The following is a 13,951-nucleotide window of genomic DNA, read 5'->3' as shown; positions in this document are numbered from 1 at the left end:
CCTAAAAGAAGGAAAGAATTTGAAATGAAAACTTGTGAAATCATTTGTTTGATGAGATTTTGAAAACACCCATGCTGGCATGGATCCTACCTCAGTTTTATCAGAATATCCTTTCCACTCCTCATCTAAATTGTGTTGCTTTGGACCAAATGGGCCATCTTCTCTGGCACTAAGGAAATACAAAGTAAAATGATTTGTATTTTTTGTTGAAAAACATGTACCTTGGCATGCAGTTCTAGGTTTAATTCCTAGAACATGCATGCACTATGGTTGGTAGTTACTCATCAAAGGTGGGTGGCATCCTGTGGATTCTCTGTTGTTGTCCATTGTAAAAGACCATATCACACCAACATCTGAGCTGCTGACAACATATGAATGGAAGTTGGTACAACTTATTGTGTGTTCAACATAAAATACATTTTTTTTAAAACAAATTTTTTTTAAAATTCCCAGATCATAGGTTAAGCAGAAATATAAATTCCCTCTAAGAGTTCCGTCTTTGATATTGTATTAACTTGAATATTATGAGAAACCTGGGGCCAGATTCTATTACAATTAATGGTATGTTTTTTAAATGTACTTTTTAACAATTAAAGAAACAGTCCACAATAATTTAAGTTAATGCACGGTCTAAGAAGGAACTAACAATATGCATCACTACCATTTGTATCAAATAAAATTAATTTTCAATCCAGTCATTTGATCGACTTACTATAACATCTTGTTTGTCAATAAAATTACCATAAATTTACGAATATAACACAAAGGTTATCCAAGTTTTTCCCTACCACACACCTTCCCCCACCCCCATGGGGTATATATGTCTGTATGTTATACAATTTGATTGTTACTCATATTATCACATTGAAGTTATAAAAAACTTGTTTCCTATTTCAAACAACGCACAAAATCTGAAATAGTAAACAAATTTTGTGTCGATTATGTAGATATATTTGACATTTCAGCTAAATTTTCAAAGTTTTAAAATGACAAGATCAACATTACAAAAATCAGCATCTTCAATTTAATGACTTACTAATTTATGAAGAGTTGCAATTTTGTTGTTTCATCAGATTTAGATGAGTCAACTTCCAGAAGAATTTTTAGGAATCCATTCCGAATGGTAGCCAGTGTTATTATTGTTTATTATAAAACTGGAAGGTGTGTAGTTCATGTCATCTGACAATTATGTATCTGTAGTTGATTATTTTATTGATTTTAATTTACCAGTAACAGATAGCGCATCTTTGGTCCTGCATTTAACAAAGAGAGTAAGTGGCATTATCATAGAATGTTTGAGATGGCTCAAGGTGAGGAAACTATAAAATGGCCCAACTTGGTTGAAACGGCTCTGCTGCAGTTCAGTGGTAAACAGAAAGGATGATTCACCATACCCTATATATTTTATACTACATTTATAATGAAAAGAAGCCAACATGGATTTGGTCATTTATTATTCTTTATGAAAACCTGCAGGTTATATATGTCTGCGGGTAATCTACTTTTTACACACAATGGCATGTCTTATACATGGATGTGTGTTATATTCACTAATTTATGGTAGCTCTTAACTCTAGCGACACTTTTTTTTAAAATACACTTGAAAAGTATTTTTTAAAAATGCACAAAAATCTGATGGAATCTTCTACAGTAAATGGTTCTTTTTTGCACATCATTTGAAACTTGCTTATTCAGTGCATAAAATAGACACAAGGTATGACTTAAACCAAAGATTTAAAAAATCTCAGAATAGCCAATATTTCATCATTTCATAAATTCTTTTGAATATTTTCAATAATGCATCTGATACCATCTTGCCTGCTTTCCCTTCAGTTGTCTAAGATGAGATTCTATTCCATGATTTTCTTTTTCTTTCTGGTAAGGTCTGTTTGCAGCTCGCTTCCTACCAAAAAATAAATATTAAAGATAAAATGCATTTTAACTTTGATTACTCTGAGTGATGCAGTCCAAATTGTTTTGTTTGATGTTTTGGTTGCTTCTAGTTTTCATGGTGAAAGCTCTACTCCAGGACTGAGAATTCAATGTCATTTAAGTGAAGCCTGTCATTCCACTGATTTGCTGTACAGGATAACATTTTTGAAAATTACAGATATTAAAATTTTGAATTGATTGATATTGCTGTTTAAAATCACAATTTACAATTACTGCAAAAACCTGGCATAGGTTAGCTGACCCGCTTGACATTTTATACTGTTGCCTAAATTTTTAATCAGTTCATACCACTGTTCACATGGCTTTTTGGGCATATTTCTGACATAGCCTATACCCATATTCTAGTAACAAAAAATAGACATTCTGAAATATTTTTTTAAAAAAATCAATCTTTAGAATTGAACACCCTGAGATCAACTAAGCGTTTTTACAAGTGGATAGGACGAAAAGAGCTCGCCAAGAAGAAAGCAGTTTTTCTTGTCTGCCCAACTTGTTGCCCTATCAAATTATTGAAATTAAACCAGCAGTTTCCTGTCTGTTGATGAAAATAAGTATTAACTTTACATGCCCTGACAAGCTCTTTGATGGTTTAAAGTCACTTTCATCTAATTAATAACACAAATAAAAAGAAAATATTAAAAACAGTAACATGTACATGTTGTGATCACTGATAATATTAAAGGTTGTCATTATATCTTCTAACTAAATCTGAATAACAGAATATATTATGCTTGATACCACAGCAGTTGAAGAAAATAGGTTAATAACTTAAATGATGGAAGTAATCATTCGTATCTTGTGAGAAGTACCATTTGCTAAAAATATTTTCCATGTACCCCTCAGACATTGGTATTTCTATTCATGTCAGCCTTCTAGTTTATTATTGGCATTCTGATAATCAAGATAACACAGCAGCTAATTAAATTATCTTATTCAAATATACTGCGTTTGAAACCCGCAACTTCTAAAATGGTTGATATATTAATATAAACTTTGCTAACCTCATACTGCTACATGTGCATGTATGTATAAACGTTATCCTTTTCTTTGAATTTGTAAGCATTTTCTAATTATATCTGAGAGCTGTACTAAAAGTAGAAGAAAGGTGGCACTGCATTTCAAACTATAGAGACTTTTAAAGTGGTCAAGCAGACCAATATTCTGTTTGTTGATCTTGCATTCCAAGTACAGGATTTGCCTTACTAGGAAATATTCTGCAGTGACTTCCCCATGTTAGTATTAATCTAAAACTAGTATTCTCTTTAGTATGAATTCCCTCTCAATAGTCCAAAGTTTCCTCTCAAAACAGTTCAGAGTTTCCTCACAAGAGTCCAGAGTCTGCTGTGCATTAGAAGTCACAATATGTCCTCACTAAAGTAGAGTAATTAGGTAACCATTTTGATCTCAACCACAATAAACCTTTTCACGAGGTGAACATTTTATCATAGAGACTTAAGGTCAGATAGGAAAATAAAGTACATTCCCAGAGAAACATTAAATAACTGATAAAATTTTAAGTTGTCCACAATGCTTTCATTAACATTAAAATTATAAATGGAATACTTTGCACAACTAAGTCTGCAACCCAATAAATGGGTGATAAAAGCAATCCATGAATGCTAGCTTAAACAAAATCATGAATTTTTAATACCTTCTAAAGAGCTTCTTTGGATGTGGTAGATCATTGCTCATAGGTGGTAAGTCAAGTACACTAACTTCTTTTTCTCCATCTTGATATTTCTTTATGCTGACAGTGTGGCTACATTTCTGACAAAGCAGAAAGTTGCAGTGAAAACCAGTGACTAAATTATAATGAAGGCCAATGTGTTGCAGGGTTCAATTTAATCTTTTTATATTGTTCATTCCACTCAGCATTAGAAATGATATTCGTGTCTGTAGCTCAGTGAATTTTCAGGTTGGTGTCGGTGAATGTATCCAAACGTAACTAATGTATTTGAAAATCATTTGAATCGACATAGGAGTAACACATCTCATTAAATACATGCTATAAAAAAATTGGTAGTCTGTTTATCATTTTTTTCTATGCTGCCATAACCTGTGGAAGAGTATTTATTATGGAGTGATCAGCTTTCCTATTTTGCTTTATTTGGCCATAATATAGTTGCCTGCTTTGATTTCTTTACAGAATAAAAAATGGAATCTTTCAGAACTCTTGACAAACAGGGTGGATTACATGCATACAGACCAGTCATTATCAGCATGTACTGAATGGTGTTGTGCTGTATGTCAATATGAATTATGTTTCAATTATTCATGCATAAAACAAAATTGGTCATTTTAGTTATATTTCAAGATGATGAAATGAAAATTTATTGAGAACTACTCGGATATCATTCACGATGCTGTGAGGAACAAACTATAAGGACTTGCACTTTTTAGTGAGCAGAAAAACTGTCAACTTGCAAAATCCAATTTCAGCTGTCAAATGTTTTATTTATCAGTTGCTTTCATTAATCTACATATTACGCCATGGATTTTGGAGTAAGAAGCTACATAACTTTTCTATCAGTTTCAACTGTAATTTTTTAAATTATCATTTGAATTATTAATTACATTTGCAGCTGATTTTTTTTTTCTTGTTTATAACTGATGTCCAATTTCTAATGGGCATGAAAATCTGTTATGTGATTGCAACCCAAAAAAATGCAATATAATATAAATGACAGGAACAAAATTACATAAAATTAGTATGTCATATACCTAGGAAGGAATTTCTTTTTTTTTTTAAATCCTTAGCCAAATACATTGTAAATATATAGGCATCACAATTACAAATGTACTAGCAATCGAAAATGACACTGCAAATTCAAGAAATATTCACTAAGGTAGATAGTACTTTGGACCTTATAAGACTTAACATCATCCTGCCCATAAAATGTGAAAGAGCTGTACAAAATTTACTAATTTAGATCTTCATTGTACAATCTGGGATCCCCACTGGATGAACCTGAAAAATATCCAATAGCAATTTGTCACATCCAATTATGACTACAGACCATAAAGTATAATCTCAATATTAAATACGTTGTTTTGGAAGTACTTAAACCAGCTTAGAGGGGAAATCTGATTCATAAATTTCTAGAAAGGTTTCAAAATCCTGGATACAATTTGACCAAATCAAAAAGAAATAGTTGAGATACTCATTGCTCAAACAGATAGTTAACAAATTTATATTTTTCCACAAGAACCATCAAAGATTGGAATTCTTTACCACAACTATTATTCACAACTGCTAAATCTTCATAAAACCAAACCAATTCATTTTCAAAATTAGTAGTCAAATTTGTTCTAGAACTTGTTTTTTATTTATTTTCTATGGTGTACTAATCTCATGCTGAAACTCACAGATGTCCAGGTTTGCATTTTTGGAGACTGCTCCAGTGGCCTAAGCAGTTAGAGCATCCACCTCAGATGCAGATCACGGGTTCAAACCCAGGCCAAGTCATACCAAATGTTACTAGCGGCTGCCTCACATGGTGCTCAGCATTAAGAGGTTAGTGTTAGGACTGGTTGGCCTGGCGTTAGGATAATGTGACCAGTGGGACATGATAATACATGTCTGTGACATGATGCCCAAGTACTAGACATCACTATAAACTACCACACTGCAGGTATTGTAGCAATATGACTAAAACTGTTAAAGCTACATTAAAAATATTATATATAAAAAAAAACATACAGACACATGTTTGGACCATGAGTTTCATAAACAGCCTCACCTGACTGAACAAGCACCTATTAGGGACAAAACCCATTTTGTTTTAAGGGATAGTCAGGATAATCTGTGGCACAAATATCTGCAACTGGCAATCCTAGCAAAAATACTAGCAAATTAAGCTTCAGAAGGGCCATAGTAAATGAGTTTACCTGAATGAATTTAACATCAGAGAAATGCTTCCATATTTGTAACAATAAAATGATTGCTTGCAAAAGAGATATACTTCCCCTTGAAAACAGAATGGTTATGCCATAGTCCAATGTGTATTATCAGAAGGTATTTGTATCCCCACAGCATTAGGCTTCATTCTAAACAGCTTATCTCACAGCAAAGGACTTGATTCCAAGGCAAGCTTTGTTTTGTGTTTCTGAATTATGCATATGTTTTTAGCTCAATTCAATACTTAATGTAGTTTACTAATGATTTGCTGTGTATCACTGGAAAACTGCAAGAGTCTGTAAACAACTTGCATTTTCCAGTTGCCTCATATTTTGCAAATCTGCAAGCGTTAAATTTGAGCCCAACACTGGAGCAATTATGATGAGTCTCTAACTTCAATTTTCACAAATTCCCTTTCAGCATATTGTTATAGTGAATTAACTCATTATGCAACCACTCGACCCATGACATTTATAGACAGATGGCCTTCATATGAGGGTCATCTGAACAGGCAACATAAGATGAGGACAGTGTGTAGTACATTTTCTTTTTTAAATTTAGAACTTGGATATTAACAATCCATTATAAAACTTTGAATTTTTCATCTATCATATTAGCAGGGTCTATTCTAACATGCATGAATGTAATAGTACAAATTTCTAAACTTTTCACATAACATTCAACTGAATCTTTGAAAATCAAGCATAACTTGGCAAGCTCTACCTTTTGATACTTAAAAAAATCCAGTTTACTTCAAAACTTTCCCAATATTTAGACAATTCACCTTCTTTTTCATGCCCACTGATTTGGGAGAGCATATAACTTTATGATATTGTCCATCAAGATCTGGGGTCTCAAACTCAAACCACTCTGAGGGCCACATGAGGGCATTTTCAATGACCTAAGGGCCGCACCACCTTTTTTATCTCTAATGAAAACTTGTGACACCAATCATTTTGCAGGCCACATGATACTGCTTGGCAGGCCACGTGTTTGAGACCCTTGATCTAAACGTCCATATATATACATATATCTGTACAACCATCTGTATGTTACCTTTTTCATTTCTGACAAAAATACCATCTTATTTTACCAAATATTGTGGGTGGATTGCATCTGGGATAAAGAAGAGGTGTATTGAATATGGGGGCCAAAAGTCATTTGTCACTGATTCTAAAATAAAATGGCTTCTACACAATAACATTCTAAGTTCTACAGCACAGATCTGCACCAGTCTTTGTAATTAGCCTATACATTTTGGGATCAAATGGTCAAAGGTCAAGGCCACTATGATAAAAAGAAAAACAGTTTGTGCATAATAACTTAAATTCTATATCACAGTCTTGGTCTAAACTTTGTCCAAACCTTTAGATTATAGGGTCTACTGGTTATGGGTCAAAGTCATCATAAGTGTAAATAAGAAGAAAAAAATGACGAGACCCATTGATCAATATGTCCAGAGTCCACAATAACCTACTAGTGTTCACATATAGGACTATCAAACATGGGACAGGCATATAATGTACCTTTCACAGTACTTGTTTTCAATTCAATGGTAGAATTTCTACCCTAAATATTTAGTTCTTAAATAGACCTTATTTTGATCAACTTTGAGCAGGGACTATCTAAAACTGAAAATTATGGGGAAACTTCTCCTCATCTATTTGAAGAATTGGGTGAAGTTCTGAATAGTGGAGGAAATTATTGAAGAAATAAAAGAAGGACTTTTAAAAAATAATGCGATTTTTATGCAGTCAATTTTTTGGCAAAATTCTTAGCAATAAGCTTGAATCCTGCAATTGCACATCCTGGAATAGACCCAGCTGAGAGTTGTGAAAATACAAGAGCAATTATCTCAGCTATATGAATTTGAAAGATCTGAGTATGAATATGACTAATTGTTAAAAGCAGAAAATTTAAATGCAGTGAGGGATTGTGTTTTTTATACAATGCAGGTTAACCAAAACTAACGAGTTCGGTTGAAGATAGAAGTGAAGGTATTTCAAAAATTGTCTAGTGGGAGTGGATCACATCATTCTGACGTAAATATGATCATCTGGAAGTTAATTAACTCGAGTAAATTGCTCATGTTTGTAATTCTGCATGATTTATTTTGAAAAGTACAATTGGAAAATCCTTGACAATTGTGAATGATCCTTAAGTTCTATTGCAAATATGCACAAAAGAACTTACCATGCCAAGAATTTCAGTGGTTCTTTCATCCCAAGCTGTCTGTCTTAAACAGAAAGTAAAGCTTACTAAAAATGGTTTTCTACACATCGGAGAACCCTAAATTGTTCTTATTAATGAAACAGAAGTTAAAGAACACAATGAGTAAAGCTATCTCTTATTATATAAATAACCCATTTAAAAGTAATATTTAGTTACAAATAGCAGAACCTTATTATGTTGCATCTGACTAGTATTTCAATTTCCCAGAATGTATCATTTAATATAAAATGTTTCAGTTAACAAAAGAATAAACCTAGCTATATATAACAAGTGAAAGGAACATAGAATGAAACAAAACATCAAATGTATCAACTTAAATCCTCAAAACATGCAACATCTAATTACAGAGATACCCAAATTGTGAAATACACGTAAATTATTCAAATGCCAATGACCTGTAATAGCATAACCTGTTGTTGACAATGAATATTTGCAATAGTAATGTTTTCTGATTTGTGCTTCCAATAAATAATTATCTAATTTCAAAGCATCTACCTTCCCTGTATCATTTGTCCTCCTGGTACTCTGTCTACCTTAAGCAAATGACTACTGTTGTCATGTTTTCCATCTAAACTTTCATTAAGATTCTCTTCACATTCTTCAATCACCTGTTTCCCATATCGTTTTACAGCTTTTGACACTCTGAAAGATATATTCCTGATCAAAGTATCAGTAGAAATTGTTGTGGCTACTTAAAAAGCTTTACCCCCTCCAAAATAAACAAGTTACAATCTCAATTAAAGGGTATCCCATCACAAAAGTAAAGGTGTTCATTCCAGACAAAGCATACTGTATAAAGTGTAATCCTTTTGCACGACAACCATTAAAACTTTTTTGTGCAATGTACAATGACAGCTCAGGTGGTAGAATATTAAACTCATAATTCAAGGGTTGCAGGTTCTGTACCTGCCCAGGTCAGTCAGTATGGGATATGGGATATCTTAGTGTATCCTACATAAAGCACTTAGCTGCCATTTCATTGGCATAATATAGCCAATAATATATTGAAAGTGCCATTAAAAGCAAAAAAACAAAAAACACAAAAACTGATGTAGTTTTATGGAGATTTTCGTAGCTTTCCTTGCAAGCATTATTCAATGATACTAACTCAAACTACTCTGGCTCTGGGTTCAATACTTCTGCTATCCAAAGCAAGGGTTATTGTTTTTCTGATTATAGTCTTTGCTTTTTTGAAGGGATACCAGTTTCTTCCACCTCAAATGCTGGCATTTTAATGTGAGTGTCATGCATTTGACTTCAACTGTTAAAAGCAGTTGCCATGGTAACCAAATTGTTCAAAATAGTACCCAAACAAAAACTTTTCAAACTCTCATCAAATACAAAGAAAGATAATTGCTAAGGAAATTAAGTGGTTGATTTCCTCACTATAACCTTCTCCGTGTAAGATGTCTTTAATATAAGGAAGCAATTGACATCACCATGTGCAACATCTCTCAATCAACTATCATAAAATACAAATTCCAGACAAATCCAATCACAGGATTGGTGTATATCACTGTAGATGTGGCATATTGGTGTGCTGATGTCAAATAATCAAGCAACTAACCCTCCATCATGCTAGCAACTGTCTAAATAATAAGCATACCAAGCTTTGGCCATTTATCTAAAACAGCTCTTTAAGTTAGAAAGCAAAAGAGCAACTATGATTGAAACCTAAACATTTGACATGTGACCTTGACCTGATGATACAACCCCAAAGTAGCATATGACACCTTTTCATGACGATATATAGTTATACCAAGTTTCATCTCTTTATCACAAATGGTTCTAAAATTGTATTGTGGAAAAAAATTGTAATAGACAAATTTAATATATAAGACTGTGACATTGACCTTAAAAATAAGGCCACAAATGTGGTACCCAACCTGTGATGATCATGTCATTTATGTATACCAAGTTATATCACCTAATTTCAAACCACCCTAAAGTTATAGACCAGAAAAGAATGATGGAAAATGTACAATAATGAGATGTGACTTTGATCTTAGAGACAGGACCTCTAATGTGGTGCATGACTACCCTTCTAGTGATGATGTACATGTATACCAAGTTTCATCCCTTAATCTCAACTGGCTTTTAAGTTATACAGCAGAAGGTACAGTGTAATGGAAACATTATATACTGAGCCTTGACTCCGACCCAGAAGATATTACCCCTATGTGGTACATGAGAAAACCTTCTAGTGATCATCTATAAGTATATCATTAGTTTCATGCCATAATCACAATAGCTTTAAAATCATACAGCAGAATGGAAAGTGCCATGAAAATAAATAATGTTGAGTGGTGACTTTAACCTTAAAGACAGTAGTCCAAATATGGTAATACACCCTCTATCAATTATGCATAAGTATATAAAATTTCATCACTTGATCTCAAATGACTTTAGAGTTAAAGAGCAGAAACAGAAAGTGATGGAAAACAAAATATTGCGCTGTTATCTTGATCATGAAGATTGCAACCCCAATCAGCTATGTAAACACTTTATAGTAATAATGTATAACAAATCTAAGTTTCATCCCATAATATCCCTTAAACAATTTTAAAGTTATTGAGCAGAAGGGAAAGAGTGATGGAAAATATATAATAAAATATTGAGCTGTGACCTTGACCTTGCAGACAGGTTCCCATGTGATATGTACTATATTTCTCGTGACGATGTGCAAGTAAACAAACTTTCATCTATTAATCTCATGTTGTTCTTGTTGTTCTAGGGTTTAACGCCATTTTTCAGCACAAGATAGGCTATACATGGCGGCCAGTATAACTGGTGGAGGAAGAACCCTGGAAAACCCAAGGAAGAACCACCGACCCACGAGGAGCTACTGGCAGGCTTTCCCACGTACCCACGCTAGCCGAGCCTTGGACTCGAACCCACGCAGACAGAGGTGAGATGGCAGTGATCCGGAACGGTGAGCGCTTTAGACCACTCGGCCACTCGAGGCCCCTATTTTTATTAATCTCATGGACTTTAAAATTATAGAGTGGAAGGGGAAGTAGGATGGACAGTCAGAGAGAGAAAAGTGGATATTATGTCCCTTGCCTTTTCTTTGAAGGGACGGAGGACAATAATAAGGTACATACAGCAATAAATAAACATGCACATACACAGAAACACACATAATACACACAGAATTAAAATGTTTCTTTATCATTTGTTTTTTCTATTCAGAATATGAGCATCGCTATGATACAAATTAAAGTTTGATGAGCAAAGTTTGCAAACCTATGTTGTATTTTGGGCATTCTTGAATATATACAAGATCCAAGTAACATCTGTTTGTAATGCATTAGGAATCCATGGTAACACTGTTACAAATGAATGTCAATTAACTGATAAGCCTAAGGAACCTTAATAAACTTTAATAATATCTACATAAGTGTGCAAGCTTACATTTATTGTAAAAAGAACTATAAACCAGTCTCCATGGTTTCTGAATAACAATTTTGCCCAAACATTTTTCACCAAACAGTACCTTTCACTACCCATATATGAAAGAACTTGCAACAGTACATGTCTTGCATCAATCTTCAAAGACATAATTGCAGGATTAACATCAATTTCTAAAAAAATGCAAGAATATTCAACCAAAAGCACATAAATTATCATATTATGCAGGCCCTGCCATCATTTCTTTATTAAATATTTAGTATTTTTAGAAAATCCACCCCTTATTTCCTCAACTGGAGCTGAGTAATTTATACCCTGAGTTTTAGAATTCAACCTGACCCACAAAAGGTGAATATCCAACTGTGTGTTAAAATCAACTAGGGCATGGCTATATAATGTTTGTTGAATGGCAATAGGGGTATATTTAATGCAGTTTTAAAACACAAAATTAAACTTCTTGTAATTCTAGCTTTTTTTCATACAATGTTCTTGAAATTTTCACCGCTTATATTTTTATATATAATTTTACGTGTTTAGGCTCTTACAAAATCTAACAAGAAAAAAGTGAAGACAACAAGCTTTGTAAAATTTAACATAATTTATTCCCTAGAAAAACAAGGCAAATATGAGAAAAAGAACTTAGTTCTACAAATAATATCCAAAAATAATCCAAGAATTAAAAAATATAAGTCCTATTATTAAAAGTCCTAATGGAACTGAGTTCAAATTCCAATGAAATTCAAAATGGAAGGTGATGATGTATACTGTGGTCACTGTTGTATTGATGTGAAATTATAAAAACAGATGATACTCCATATGCAGATGGAGTACAAGTTGGTTTTGTCAACAACGGCATCATGGCACTGTTTGATAGCACCACCTATATGATCAATGGAAAAAATATTGAGACAATTCAGAAAGATGTTGATGTTGCTACAACAATAATAGGACTAGCAAGATACTCTGATGATTACACAAGGTCAGCCGGTCCAACAATGATGTTTGCAAAAGACAATTCTGATGCCCCTGGAAGCGATCCGTATACTAAAAGATGACCAAAACAACACACTGCAGCTGCCAATGACACAGATGTGGAGTCAATAATTATTGAAGCTAAATCAAATCACAACTTAGGATTTGCAACACGACGATCAATGCTGAAGGGGGATTGTAGAAATTTTTCATGCGCAATTCCACTATCACATATCTTTGGATTTTGCAGAAAATGTCAGAAAAGTTATCTTTGGAGCTAAACACACAGTTGCTCTTGTGAGTAAGGGTTCCGACATTGAAGCTATCTGGAGACCTGCTGGTGATCCTAGTAAATAGTACTAATAAAACTTTCATTGTGGATGCTGGTAATGACTCCAATGATCGCAGAAGAACAGCGACTATTATCTTTTATGGACACAGGTGGCAAGTCTCTGTTGTCCTGGCTGACAACAACTACAGACAGTATAGAATCTAACATTAACAGGCAATTTACATGGCACATAGCATCACAGCAAAGTGTTTCTGCACCATGATATATATTTGTCGTGCTTCAGGAGACTGCGCGATTGCACTCACAAGAACGTTCTCATATGATATTTGACTGACTTGGTGTTACCAAGGTTTCTTTGCGAATAAATGGACAACAAGAACCAACAGAAAGCATACTAATGAATTATGAACAAAATCATATAGCGCGTGTATACCATCGGTTAATGATGTTTATGGGACGTGATCAAAACGTAGATACTGGTTTACAGATCTCACAATATGATTTTATAAATCGATATCCAATCTATTACTTTTCACTGGAGCATCTTGATTTATCAAAACAACCTGTCGTTGTTATACACTTCAGAGCCAGCATGAATACAGGTGGTGGTGTTAATTACACAGCAATCGCAGTTATACTCAGTGACAAAGCAATGTTACTTGAAGGTGGAAGTGGTCGAATGAGAGTCATTGATGCACCAGTGGAAAATCTTCAATCATTGTGATTTAGAAACATGAGTATTTTATAAAATGTCTTACCATCATGTTAGTGCCAGTCTGACTCCTGGCCAGATCAAGAAGCTACAATCCACATCAGCAAAAAAATGTGGGATCACAATAACACTAAAGCACAATCAAATCACTGGTGGTGAAAATTAACTATCATTGACAGCGTGCCAACTTAAACAGCTCAATGACACTAAACAATCCAAGACTGGAATATGATTTAAACTCTCCACTGGTGCTATCAAGGACATGGTTAAAACCAGAGGAATATTCCCACTTCTCGCAGCAATACCAGTATTGATACCTGCTGCTGCTCCAGCTGTTGCAAAAGCTGCTGCGTTAGGTGCTGTTGGAACCGCCGCTGGAATGGCATTAAAAAAAGCAACGGGAATGGGATTAAGACTTCCGGGAACTTGTCTAGGAAAAGGTCTGAGACTTCCGGGAACTTATCTAGGACAATCCATTCAA

At 33.9% G+C, this 13,951-nt stretch overlaps 1 protein-coding gene across 2 annotated transcripts in view; it reads right to left on the bottom strand.

Moving 5' to 3' along the window:
• The window catches only part of LOC149801845 (uncharacterized), a 30,829-nt gene that overhangs the window by 4,764 nt on the left and 12,114 nt on the right, over window positions 1-13,951 (bottom strand). Inside the window, exons 2-6 of one of the 2 annotated variants that reach the window (XM_089956218.1) lie at window positions 8,579-8,725; window positions 8,045-8,087; window positions 3,605-3,720; window positions 1,811-1,903; window positions 91-169 (exon numbers count right to left, since the gene is read on the bottom strand). In XM_089956218.1, coding sequence (XP_089812344.1) covers window positions 91-169; window positions 1,811-1,903; window positions 3,605-3,720; window positions 8,045-8,087; window positions 8,579-8,725 — 478 coding nt within the window. The remainder of the gene's footprint in view (window positions 1-90; window positions 170-1,810; window positions 1,904-3,604; window positions 3,721-8,044; window positions 8,088-8,578; window positions 8,726-13,951) is intronic. The other variant, XM_089956219.1, reaches the window with a different exon arrangement.

Source organism: Sinohyriopsis cumingii, chromosome 4 (genome assembly GCF_028554795.1).
Source record: "Sinohyriopsis cumingii isolate HCF-2022 chromosome 4, ASM2855479v2, whole genome shotgun sequence".
Lineage (NCBI taxonomy): Eukaryota > Metazoa > Mollusca > Bivalvia > Unionida > Unionidae > Sinohyriopsis > Sinohyriopsis cumingii.
This window is presented reverse-complemented; position numbering and strand designations above follow the sequence as displayed.